The 12,527-nt window shown below is 43.4% G+C and overlaps 1 protein-coding gene across 6 annotated transcripts in view; it reads left to right on the top strand.

Annotated features, from left to right (window-relative positions):
- The first annotated feature begins 1,131 nt into the window (after positions 1-1,131).
- The window catches only part of PISD (phosphatidylserine decarboxylase), a 39,661-nt gene continuing 28,265 nt past the window's right edge, over positions 1,132-12,527 (top strand). For 2 of the 6 annotated variants that reach the window (XR_007769440.1, XM_050923612.1), the window contains exons 1-3: positions 1,132-1,187; positions 5,871-5,968; positions 9,192-9,306. Coding sequence is in view for 2 of the 6 variants with exons in the window: in XM_050923612.1 (XP_050779569.1) it covers positions 1,138-1,187; positions 5,871-5,968; positions 9,192-9,306 (263 nt within the window). In the remaining 4 variants the exon portion in view is untranslated. Of the gene's footprint in view, positions 1,188-5,870; positions 5,969-9,191; positions 9,307-12,527 lie in introns of those variants that run through there. The other 4 variants (XM_050923616.1, XM_050923617.1, XM_050923615.1 and 1 more) reach the window with 4 other exon arrangements.

Raw genomic sequence — 12,527 nt, 5'->3', positions numbered from 1 at the left:
TAACAATAATAGTGCTAGTAATAGGTGCTGGTGAAAGGGGACCTTTTAAGAAAGATTCAATATAATAGTCTGTACTTTAGAGAAATAACAGATGGATATACACATTAGGCTAAATTAGGGTGACCAGATGTCCTGATTTTATAGGGACAGTCTCAATATTTGGGGCTTTTTCTTACATAGGCACCTATTATTGCTTTGTCCCCCATCCCAATTTTTCACATTTGCTATCTAGTCACCGTAAACCAAATTGTTTCCTGACATAACTGCTCACTTTAAAGGACTGGATCAACTGGGCCCATCTTGCATGGTACTTTTACAGACAATTTAAAATGTTCTTGCACCTTTATGACACCCTGGGCCTAACAGGTGTGGTGCTAATGATTGCTGTTCCTAGTAAAGTCATACCTCTGAGACTAGGGCTGCATTTAGCTCCCTACGTTTAAAGAAGACTGAGATGAGGTATTTTCAGTGCAGATATTAGTTCTGTAATAGTGAAGATGCAGGGAGCTGGGGGGGAAATGCAGCTTCCTTGGGGCTGCTTATGTCAAATGTTCAATTCTGCTGCTCTTTGTTGTGATGTGAAAAAAATAGACACTGGAAATGAAATTATGCTAATTGCTGTTTAAGCTTGGAAAAAGAAAGAATATTAATCACAAATGTAGAATAACATTTCATTTCACAGGAGCAAACATCCTTTAGAGCTTAGGCTAAGGTGATATGGCAGATGGACTGGTGAGTTCTCCTCCCACCTCCACCACTCACTTGCTACATCATGACAATTACAGCCCCTTTCTGCCCCAGTTTTTGTACAATGGGGTTAATACTTACCCAGCTCCCGGAGGAAGGGTGCAGGGTGGTTCTGAGCCCTAATACGAGTTTGCAAAATGGCCTGCGACTGTAGGGCATAGATGAGCGAGGTCAGGGAAAGGCAGAATGTTCCTGTGCCCTCATGCAAGGACAGTGCTGCCCCTCCTAGGTAGGGACAGACACCCCCACCCCCCCCTTGTGGCCTGCCTCGGTTGCGGCTGTGGCTGCGCTCCCACGGGACGCCGCCAGGGGGTGGTGCGAACACGGCCCCTCCCCCTGCCTGCCTCCTGCACCCCGCCGACAGCGGGGCGTGCGGCACTTCGCTGCAAGATGGCGACGGCCGTGGAGCGGCTGTGCGGGGCTGCGCTGCGGAGGAGCAGGTAGGGGGAGGGGCCCGCCGAGGCGGGCGGCTCTGGGGGGCAGGCTGGGGGGCACCCGCCTCCCTCGGCAGGGCAGGGCAGGGCAGGGCACTGCGGGCGCGGAACAGTCCCAGCCGGTCCTCTGGCGGCCGGAGACGGGTCCTTGCCCTCGCTGTCACCTGGGAGACCCCAGCACGTGTCGCGGTGGGGTGGGGGCACCAGATGTCCCGATTTTGTAGGGACAGGCCCGGTATTGGGAGCTTTTTCCTTTGTAGGGGCTCCTATTACCCCCTACTCCCGTCCTGATTTTTCACACTTGCTGTCTGGTCACCCCCCGGGGGGAGAGTGGAGATGGGCTGTGAACCCGCCCGCCTCCAAAGCTGCTGAGGGCACGGGGGCTGGGCACCCGCCACCACACACACACGTGTCTCAGCTAGGGTCAGTGAGGGCAGAGGGGACACAGGTCCTTCAGCTAGGGTCAGTGAGGGGCTGGGGCTGGGCACCCCCACACACACACACACATACGTCCCTCAGCTAGGGTCAGTGAGGGTAGGGGCTGGGGCTTGGCACACTTCCCTGCATTCTTCAGCTAGGGTCAGTGAGGGGCTGGGGCTGGGCACCCCCCCCCCCACACACACACACAGGTCCCTCAGCTAGGGTCAGTGAGAGCAGAGGGGCTGGGCACCCCCCCCCCACACACACACACATATGTCCCTCAGCTAGGGTCAGTGAAGGTAGGGGCTGGGGCTTGGCACACTTCCCTGCATTCTTCAGCTAGGGTCAGTGAGGGCAGAGGGGCTGGGACTTGGCACCCCCACCCCACATCAGGGTCAGTGAGGGCAGAGGAGCTGGGGGTTGGCACTGCTCCCCTACATCCCTCAGCTAGGGTCAGTGAGGGCAGAGGGGATCTGAACTCAGCCTCGCTCCTTCATCTCCTTCCATACAGACAACCCCTCTCAGCTCAGATACATTGGGAGTGAGAGTCTGAACATTTGTGTTCATTGCTACACTTCGGTTATCTAGGACAGTCAGGTACATAGGTTCTAGTTACTGAGGGCAAAGTGACAAGACTGATTTACTGACAAAAAAACCTCCCTTAACCTACAGTTAAGTTGGCTCCATTGTGCCTGTCCGGACCAGAAGACAGAGTTCAGCAAAACTCAGACTTGTGAAATCAGGCAATTCAGAGTTAAGCACAACCCCAACTCTGCTTCCCGGGATCTAGCAGTAGCACTTACATGGACTCCAGCTGCATTCCATGTATGAATGGTGGCAGGATTATGTGGATCAGCATGGCAGAGATCTGATTTATTAAATGAGGCCACTTGAGGGGCTGTACCCCTCATGGGTGTGTGTGATTCAGGGAAAGAGATGCCCATGCACCTTGAGAGATTCAGCACTGCACTCCCTTGAGTAGCTTGTTTAATTGGCGGGGCACAGGAATGTTCTTGCCATGGGCTGTTAGCAGTTAGATGGGAGATGACTGTGGGTTTAATGGTGGGCAAGTGAAAGTACAGTGTTGGATAGCATGTGCGTAAGGCACGTGGTATGCTTCTTGTGGAGTAGGCTAGTTTGAGTGTGGAACAGCTATAGGTTGCTTTTGCACTATGCTGAACAGGAGCTGAATGCAAGTATGTGCTATGGCTGTATTGGAGCATTACTCAAAGATGACAGAGTTGCAGCTGTGTGAATAAAAACCTTAATTCTTCATTTCCTGGTTTTCAGAAGGTTGAGTTTTGCTGAATTCTGTGTTCTGGAAAGGTATGGGATACCAAAGGGCAACCGTAACTCTGAGTTAATGAAGCTTTTTGTCAGTGAATTTCCTAGTGTGTGTGCGTTGTTTTTTTTTTAAAGGAAAATGTTATTAGTAGGACTTAGTGGTTATTAAAGCTGTTACCATGTAGATTTGCTGTTGAGATGCTGCTATGGCCAGGTAATGGTGATAATAACAAGCTCTTAACTCATAATTTTCATCAGCATATTTCAAAGAACTTTGAGGAGGGAAATGATGGGGAAATTGAGACAGAGACAGAGTAAAGTGTCTTGGCTAAGGTAATCCAGCAGGCCAATAGCAGAGCCAGGAATAGAGCCCAGGATTTCTGAGTCCCAGTCCACAGTTCTTTTGACTGGGTCACACGGTTGCTATGTGATTCTTAAATGCCCCCCGCCTCCCCTGTATGTTTTGTTATAGTGGAATGAGGATAAATAGTCATACATTTACATGTTTGAGTTTGTAGTTGCTAACAGGGTCACTTAGTGTATAAAAAGCAAGGTTTTTAGGGGCTGTTGTCAGAGCTTTTCCTTATCCCCCCTCGGTCACACGATGGTAAGAAGGTGTCTCCTGGGCCTGAATCTGTTGTAAGTGTTTTGGCCATTATTTATAACTGTATTGTTGAGGATTATAGAATATAGCTGTATATGCTTATATCTGTACTATTGATGTAACCAACACCAAGTGGCCTTTGGGACTAATAAAGGAACGCTTATGTGACAACTAAGTCATAGTAAACCTTAAACTTACAAGGAAAATATTTTCCAACAAAGTGGCTACACTGTGGCCAGATCTACACTTTAAATGTTGATTGACCTATCTGTGTTGCTCAGGTGTGTGAAAATTTTGCACCCTGAGCACTGCACTGAGGTTGACCTAAGCCCCAGAGTAGACGTGGCTAGATGGATGGAAGAATGGTTGTGTCAACCTAGGGAGCGCATTTTGGAGAGGTAGATTGACTGCACTGATGGAAAACCACCTTCCTTGATGTAGGAGTCTACACTGCTCAACTATCACGGCACAGCTTCAACACAATAGCTATGCCGTTGTAGTGTAGACGTGGTCTATGGCACTACAGGATCGTAGCTGTGCTGCTGTAGCACCTGTTATATAGACATGGCTTCAGTTTATGCACAATCAGTGTGCGACAAGAGAGAGCCTTTTCTTGGGTGCCCTTTGGAGAATTTTAATAAAGGAGATGTGTCCTAAGTGTAAAGTGTGTAGATGTGTAGGACTCTGTCCTAAAGTCAAACAGTTATGAGCTCTCCATTGATGAGACTGTGACATGCACATAAGAAAATGACAACTTATGTAATCAAAAGACTCTAGTTGGTGCAATGCCTTGTAGTGTAGTAAGACACTTTTGAGTTCAGTGTGGTGTCAAACTAAAAAACAGAGATTTTAGAGAGAGAGCTATTGAGACATATCACTCATGGTACCCACATTCACGGGATGAGCAGGTTGTACTAGCTTCTGCAAGAGCTCCGTCCTTCTCAGGAGGATACGCTCATTAGCACTAGAACACTTGGCTCTCGTTTCCAATAACTTGGGCCTGTAGTCCCATCCAGTGGTAGCATATGGTGTGACCAAGCTTCAAGAACATGTTTATTCACAGACGTTGAACAGGCATATTTCTCCTGTTCCCCCTCTCAGATATCTCCTCTTCAGATGCATAGTTGTGGAAAAGCTTAAACTGTAAATTCTAAATGTGTGATTCTTGACAGAAGCTCCTCACTGTGCTGGCTTGTTAAGAGCTTCACTGTGTGTGTTCAGAGCTGCAGAACCACTTGTGCATTCTTGAACCATGATGCCAAAGTAACAGGTCTCAGGGAAAGAGAGAGAGAATTTAAGCTCTCAATAGTCCATGGAGTGATTCTAAAAATAAAGGGACAAGATGTTTCACAAGACCCATAATAGACATGGACCCTCTAACCTTTGTGTTTGAGTCTGCATCAAATGAGTTGTCACTGAAAGAAATTCCCATGTGACAACTGTTTACTGACCTATTTGAAATTAAATGTTTCTGGGGCCAAATGATCACACTACAGAATTTACCAGCAGAGTTGGCAAGAGGCCATTTGAATTGAACAAGGTGACTGAACTCCTTTCTCCATTGTAAACATTCCCTCCAGATCAAAGTTGATGCATGTTGGCAAGTCTCCAGAGCCTGTGTTCTCTCTCTGGCATGATACAAATAAACTCTTATTAACTTCAGAAGGAGTTATTGGTATCTGATAGGGGAAGAATTGGGCTCCAGGGCACTCATCCAGCTCCTCTTACCAGGACTAATTTGCTGTTTAAAAAAGAAGAGAGAGACAGAACTTTGCAAACAGGCTGTAGAAAATCTGAGCACAGGCAGTATGTAAAACAGAAAACAACTGAATTAAAAGAAGTGAACTAACTGTAACAGAATATTCTAAAATCTTAACTGGAATAAATCTTGCCCCAAATAGCATTGCAAATAAGAACATGGTATGAAGCAAATTGTATTCACAGTCACAAACATGGTGGAAATAGAACAAAATATATATGGGACGAAGCCATTAATAAATTGTACTGGGAAGGATATATCAGAGATCCACACACAATACCTCCCTCAAGGGCGAATCTCTGTAAGAGCATTAATGTAACTTGAACATGAATTGATATTTTGAAAGAAAAAAAAATCAAGATAAATTGGATTAAACTTTTAAATAACCCAAATCTTGTGTGAGAAGTTGACACAATCTCCTAGAGATGGTGGAAAAACTGTTAGAGTAGGCTAGGAGGTAATGGGTTCAGTAGGAATTTCATTATAATCTTTGAGATCATTTCTTATTTGTGGGTCTGCTTCTGAATATTCAGCTTATCTAGATGTATTTGTTTAATTATATACACTTACGTGGTAAAATATGTCCATATTTAGACACCTGTCTCTTTTGTGTTGTATATAGTGTGTTGAATGACTGTCGTTTCTCTTGGCACAAGAACCTCTCTCTGAGGAAGACTCTGGTCATCTGGAAACAGCCACCTTTCAGAACCTTTTTCACAGGTATGTGAGGGATCTTTTTCTCCTATATATTTTCAGTGGCAGGGTTGCTAGTGCTCTTTCCAAATACAGCAGTTCAAAGCTGAATTAATAGGTGATTACAAATAGGTAAGTCTTGTTGAGGGTATTATGGCCTAGTGATTAAAGCAAAAGACCAAATTAAGAGACTGCAATCAGTTTCTGAGTGTACCATGAACTTATTGTGTAACCTTGCAAAAATCACTCAACTCTTCTATGTGCCTCTGTTTTCCTACCTGTAAAATGAGAATATTTACCCATCTCTTAGGAGTTTTGATAAGGCTTAAATCTTTGGATAGAAGGGACTGTAGCAACACAAAGTATTACATTAGTATGCGAAAGGAAGAAATGTTAAATGAAGGTGAATTGGTAATAATAGAATCTCTTTTTCCCTGTTACTTTAAATAGGGATGTAATTGGTATATACATACTTGAAATATTGTGTGTATATTGCTCTTGGAATCAATGCCTGTTTCCAACGTATTTCATCACATAAAACTGGCAAATCTCCACTTCTCGCTGTAGAAACTGTCCATGCAGAAGATAGATAAAACTGTGATTGAGCTCATATTGGCTAGTACTCGGGAAGGAGAATTTTTAACTTAAGCAGCAAGAGTGTTTCAGACAAATAGTCTGGACCTCTATTGTAAGCTTCCTCAATCATGGCAAACAACTTCCTTTCTCTTGCCCATGATCTGCCATTACTTGTGGAAGGAGTAGATTTAAAAGACAGCAATTCTAATATCCTGGGACCAACACAGCTAGAACAGCACTGTTTAATAGCTACTCAAGAGAGGTTTCTCCAGAACACTGCTAAACCTCTGCTAAAGCAGGAAAAGCAGAATTGATCTCACTTTCAACCATGCAGTGGGATGTTTCCCCAGAAATTAGAAATACTTTTGTTGGGGTGGAGTTGAGGGTATTTTAGTTACCTGGAAATCTTGACTGCAGCGCACAGTTTTTCTTTTGAGTTGTTTTTCACACTCTTTAGTCCTTATGAGCCTCGAAGCTTTGCATCATAGCTGCTTTCCTTTCAATCTGAGGATGATAGTCATGGTTATAGAGCTTGCTGCACTTCTTACCCCTCTCTGGCCTGTGAGTGCAGCCAACTCAGGTCTTGGTTCGCTCACCCTTACCTCTCTCTGAGTGGAATCTTGTGATTCTCCCAATCTTAAACCTGGTTCTAGGGTACAATATTGTGCATCAGCCATGCTTACCCAAGCAGCTCTGACTGGGTTCAGTACCTGCAATTCTTTTTGTTGGGAGCTTGTACCAGTGGTGAATAGTGACCAACCAGACTTCTTAAACCAAAGTATTGTTTTAATATTAACAGGACAAAGGATCACATGAGAGAGAGGATTTTAAAACAACAAAAGATCTGCATCCCTGTCCATATTAGCTAGATTCCTAGGCAGGCTTATTTTATCCCAGACTCTGAACCTCTGGAAACTGAGTTCACGTTAGCTCTTCCTCTGTCCTTTGAGGAGTTGCCTCTTTAAATCCAGACAAACTTCTTTGTTGTGTCTGCTCACAGGCTTTGACCAGCTGCTCCAAAACCAGGTTGGTGAGCTCTGGAAGGTGTCAAGCTAGAGCATCGAAGTGAACAGCTCTTGCATTGTCTCTTAAATGTTTGCTGGGAAGCGCATCTCAGGATCTGCACTCTCCCTAACAATACTGTTATTAACTTACAACCATACAGTAGACATCACAATAATCAGGACAACACATAATATTCATAACTTATCACAGGCAATTTCAGAATCATCTCAAGTATCAATTGCGCTTCCTCTGGAACTCACTGATGTTATTTTTTAATCTTCCAGAGACGATACTGTTGTTAAGGCAAGGCCCTCCCTCTCTTTCCTAGGAGCTGTATGGCTCACTGCAGTTTTTTTCATCTTGGTGAGTGGGAGGCTGGGTCTCAAACATACATCTGCATAGCAGGATGGAGCGCTAAGCACCAAGCCCTAGGAACCAGGTGTTCCAGTTTTACCTCTTTTTCTAGTTGGGTTGATTGAAGCACAAGGAAATTAAGATATGCAAATCAAACAACAAGCTAGTGTCCGAATCATTCTTATTACACAGTACCTTCCTAGCTCCTAAGCCTTTGCTCTAGAACACATTTCCTTTTAAATTACTAATACTGGGCCATTAAGTGTACTCTAGGGAATTTTTAAAGAGCTGGTATTGGCAATGTCCTATTTCCGCAAATACTGAAGCTCAAAACTGCTATTCTTTTGATACCTGTTTTAAAACCAGTCAAAGTAATTGAGTCAGCATTTTGTAAGAGACTTGGAATGAGGTTGGGTCATTAATGAGTAAGTCTCATCTTTCTGTAGACTGGTTTCGTTATTTGTTCTGACCTCCTTTGATAGCTAATTACTTGTGAGTACCTGTGGCAAAAAGGCTGTGGCCCAAGAACCAAGCCAGGTCTGTCTATCTTGCAGGTCTTGCTGGACAGAAATTGTGAAGGTGAAGGCATTTGTATGGATGCATACTGAGCTCTGCGTAATAGCATAATCATAGATAATAAATCTGACGATAAACCACACCATTTTAACTAATATGAAATCTTCTGAGATGATAGTTTTGAGTTTTACGCTGTGAAGTGAATGATTTACTATGGGGACATCAGGCTTAACGTATCCTGAATAATAAGAAGAAAAGCAACAGAGCTTAGCAGATAGATTAGCAGGCTGAAACCTCTTTGACTTTTATTTATTGTTTTGTTTTTTTAAAATACTTCCCTCAAAACAGGACATAAATTGTGACCTTGAAGTGAAATTTCAGCCATGTAACAAGTGGAAGGATTAAATACAACTTAAGGTTGATTAGAACTCCAAGTTATTTGTAGGCTTAACGACTCTGAACTTGGGAATCAGGGCAGGGCTAAGGGAAGGACTGTCGCCTTTCCAGCTTAGAGTTAAAATCCAGCATAATTTTCCATGTAGCTGGAGCAAGGCTTAAAATGCAGTAGCATGTACAAAATGTTTACCCTCATAGTTATGCTGCCCATCTGGGCATGGCCCTCTCACATTGAGGGCAAATATTACAGTTCGTTTTCATATAACTGTCTATTTAGGAAGTTTGATAAATCCTTGCCATATAAATATCAGAAACTAAATGATCGTTACAATTGTGAGCTTTTTTTATTGTGTTTAAAGAAACATTATGCAGTAATATAATAATCAAATCTCTCATTAATAAGGTGTCACCATATTACAGAGTGAACCTCTTAGCACCATCCAAGATGTGTTGTTTCTAGTGATTTTATTAAATTCAGTGAGACTACTGACTCTACTCCTATTTATCAAACCAGGCAAGTATCAAACATTAATATTTAAAAATATTGGACAGGTGTGCTGTTTTTTTCTGCAGGCAAATATACGTAAGAAAAACAGAAGAACGGCCATACTGGATTACAGCAATAGTCCATCTAGCACAGTGTTCATTACAAGGCCTGCGAGCCAGTGGCAGCTCCCATCGACCCGAAGTGCGGCTCCCTAAGTTCCCTCTAAGCTGCGCAGCCGCACAGCAGGCTATAAATAGCCGCGCAGCAGTGACCTGGGGAGGGGAGCAAGTTGGGCCTTGAAGTGCAGCTGTGGGCCTCTCCCCTGGCCCTAGAGCTCCTGTGCTGCCTGCTGGCAGTGGGGAGAGAGGCTCCTTCTCCAGAGCTAGCTGCTGCTAGCAGGGAGAGGGCTGGGGGTTGTTCTCAACCTGCCTGCACCCCAAACTCCTCATCCTCAGCCCCACCCCAGAGCCCCAGCCAGAGCCCTCACCCCCATACATCACTCTCTGCCCTACCCTGGGCCACCTCTCACATTCCAAACCCCTCAGCCCCACCCTGTGTGGCTCTCACATTGAATTTTTTTGCCAAAGTGGCCCACACTTCAAAAATAGTGACAAACACTGATCTAGCCCATTGTCCTATCTTCTGACAGAGACCAGTGCCAAATGCTTCAGAGGGAATGAACAGAACAGGGCGATTTATTAAGTGATCCATCCCCTGTTGTCCAGTCCCAGCATCTGGCAGTCAGAGGCTTAGGAACAACCGGAGCCTGAGGTTGTGTCCCTGACCATCTTAGCTAATAGCCATTGATGGACCCATCCTCTGTGAATTTATCTCATTCTTTTTTTAACCTAGTTATAGTTTTGGCCTTCACAGCATCCCCTGGCAATGAATTCCACAGGCAGAGTGTGTGTTATGTGAAAAAGTACTTTTGTTTGTTTGTTTGTCCAAGGATTGAATAAATAGCAACCAGATATCTAAATGTCCATTTGTCTTCTGTCTACTGTGTTGAGTATGTAATTTCTGCGTTAATTTCCCCATAACTACCCATTTTTTGAACCATTCCTCTAGTTTTGGACGCTTTTTGTTTTTTTCCAATGAGAGGTTATCAGTAGTCTAGCAGTTACCAGGAGATGGAAGATTAATTCTTTTGAGTGTGACCAGGTCCACAAGGAAGCCCCAGGATCATTTGGTAATAAATATCCAACAACTTATGATTAGTAATCCAATATTACATTCCATTGCCCTCTAACAATTGGACTTGTCCACCATATATACATAAAATCTTTCTACCACAATTTCTCCAACATTTATCCTCGTTTAGTCTATACATATATTTTTAACCAACTGGTACCTCAAGTACCTCTGAAACAGTATCTTAAAGAAATTTTGTTTTAGTGTGCTACAGACTGAGATTGCAGGTCCTCTTTTCCAGTTCAAACCCCTTTCCTCTAGGATAGCTTGTCTATCTAGGTCCTTTTCCCAGCATGTCATATATGGAGTTTTTTCATTAGGAAAGCTATCTGCAAAGATTGATATAAATTAGATTTTTGAGGAGGACTTCCTAATCATCCAAAAGCCATTGCTTCTATTAAAATTAGCTTTCTATATAAAACAAATTTTCTAGACAAGAAACATAATACCTAATTTGAAGGTACTGGTACCATGGGAGAGTGGACCAGTTAAAGTTAATTTTGATTTCTAAATAAGTTTAAAAAATTCTTTGGTGAACAGCTGGTCAACCATGTATGTATTTGATGTCTCTCCCAGTTTTTAAAATTCTCTGGTTCATGAGTTGAGTTAAAATATGGATTATTTGCAGTGGGTGTCACTGCCAAGGGAAAAGAATTTATTTTATCTCTAGTTCTGTCCCAAACCCGTAGAATAGCCTTTGCTAAAGGATGTGTGTACATTTCTGAATGGGGTGATTCTTTTAAATTAATCCATAGTAACCTATTAATATTTACACAGCTACAATTTTCTTGTTCAATAAAGTCCCAGTGTTTGGTGGAATTCGAGCACCGCCAATAGACTATTGCTCTGTACAGTTCACTTTTGTTCTGGGTGGGTGGTGGTGGAGGAGGAGGGGGAAGTGTTGCAGCAGGGTCTTATGTCCTGCCCTGTGTCCAGAGAAAGAAAATTCCACTTCTCCTTGTTTGCTGACCCCGATTAAGAGGTTAGAAGGGGTCTGAAACAACCTGTGAGTTTGATCTTGTCTGTACAGAGTTCTAACATTAATCCGAAGACCTAAACTTACTCAGATGCTGTTTCCTCTTGTTTAAATCTGCCTAGACACAAGCTTTCCTTAGCTCCTTGCTCAGCTTACTGCTGAACTCCCGTCACTGTTAATATCCTTAGGGAATGGGATGTTCAATTGAAGTCACTGGGCAGTATCAGCTGCCGTGAACATGGCACTGTTGCCAAAATAAGTACCTAATTTCTGCAATCTTGTCACATTGGAGTTTGAAAACCTATTTTGTCCTTTACGAGGAGATGGAGGTTCATCCAGAAAAAATAACTTGACTTAGGCACAGAATGTTACACTGCCATTCCAAAGATCAAAGGTTAGATCCCACATTTCCTGAATTAGAAATACTGTGGCACTTGTGCTGGGGAGTGTGGAGAAGATAAAACTTCCAGTCACTCTTGAGCAAGTTGAATTCAAGGTACTAAATTTTTATCCATGAAGCTCTAAATGGTTTGGGATCTGGTTACCTGAGAGAACTTCCTCCTCATGCCATACTATCACAGCTGAAATCAGTAGAGACTCTTGATCTGGAGTCTCCTGGATATAAATAGGAGGGAGCTCTTCTTTGAGAGATGCCTTGATTTTGGAACTCGCTACCCTTTCATTTTCACCGGAGCCTAGATTTGTTAACTTCTGGGCACACTGCAAAGCCTCTTTTTTCTTCCCCCCCCCCCTTTGGTTTTAGGGGAGGTGGGCAGCTGTGTGTTAGAGGGCTTTGATTGATATCTTTTTGTCTATTGGACATTGTTCATATTTATTTATTAAGGCAGGTGCCCTGAGCATAGGATGGGTGGCTATAGATATTTTTATAAATTCAAAGAGAAATAAATGAGACTTCCCCTCAAACATCTAACAATTCTAAATTTTCCCCATCCTTTACTGAATATCCTCCTCTTGACGTAAACTTTTTTCCTGGAGCTTCAGAACCTTTTTGCCACATTCTTTATTTTTTCCCAGAGCCGGGAGCAATGGAGTACCCCATGCCAGCAGTAGCCGGGAGCTTGGGA

The sequence above is a fragment of the Gopherus flavomarginatus genome, chromosome 15 (genome assembly GCF_025201925.1).
Source record: "Gopherus flavomarginatus isolate rGopFla2 chromosome 15, rGopFla2.mat.asm, whole genome shotgun sequence".
NCBI classification, from domain to species: domain Eukaryota; kingdom Metazoa; phylum Chordata; order Testudines; family Testudinidae; genus Gopherus; species Gopherus flavomarginatus.
This window is presented reverse-complemented; position numbering and strand designations above follow the sequence as displayed.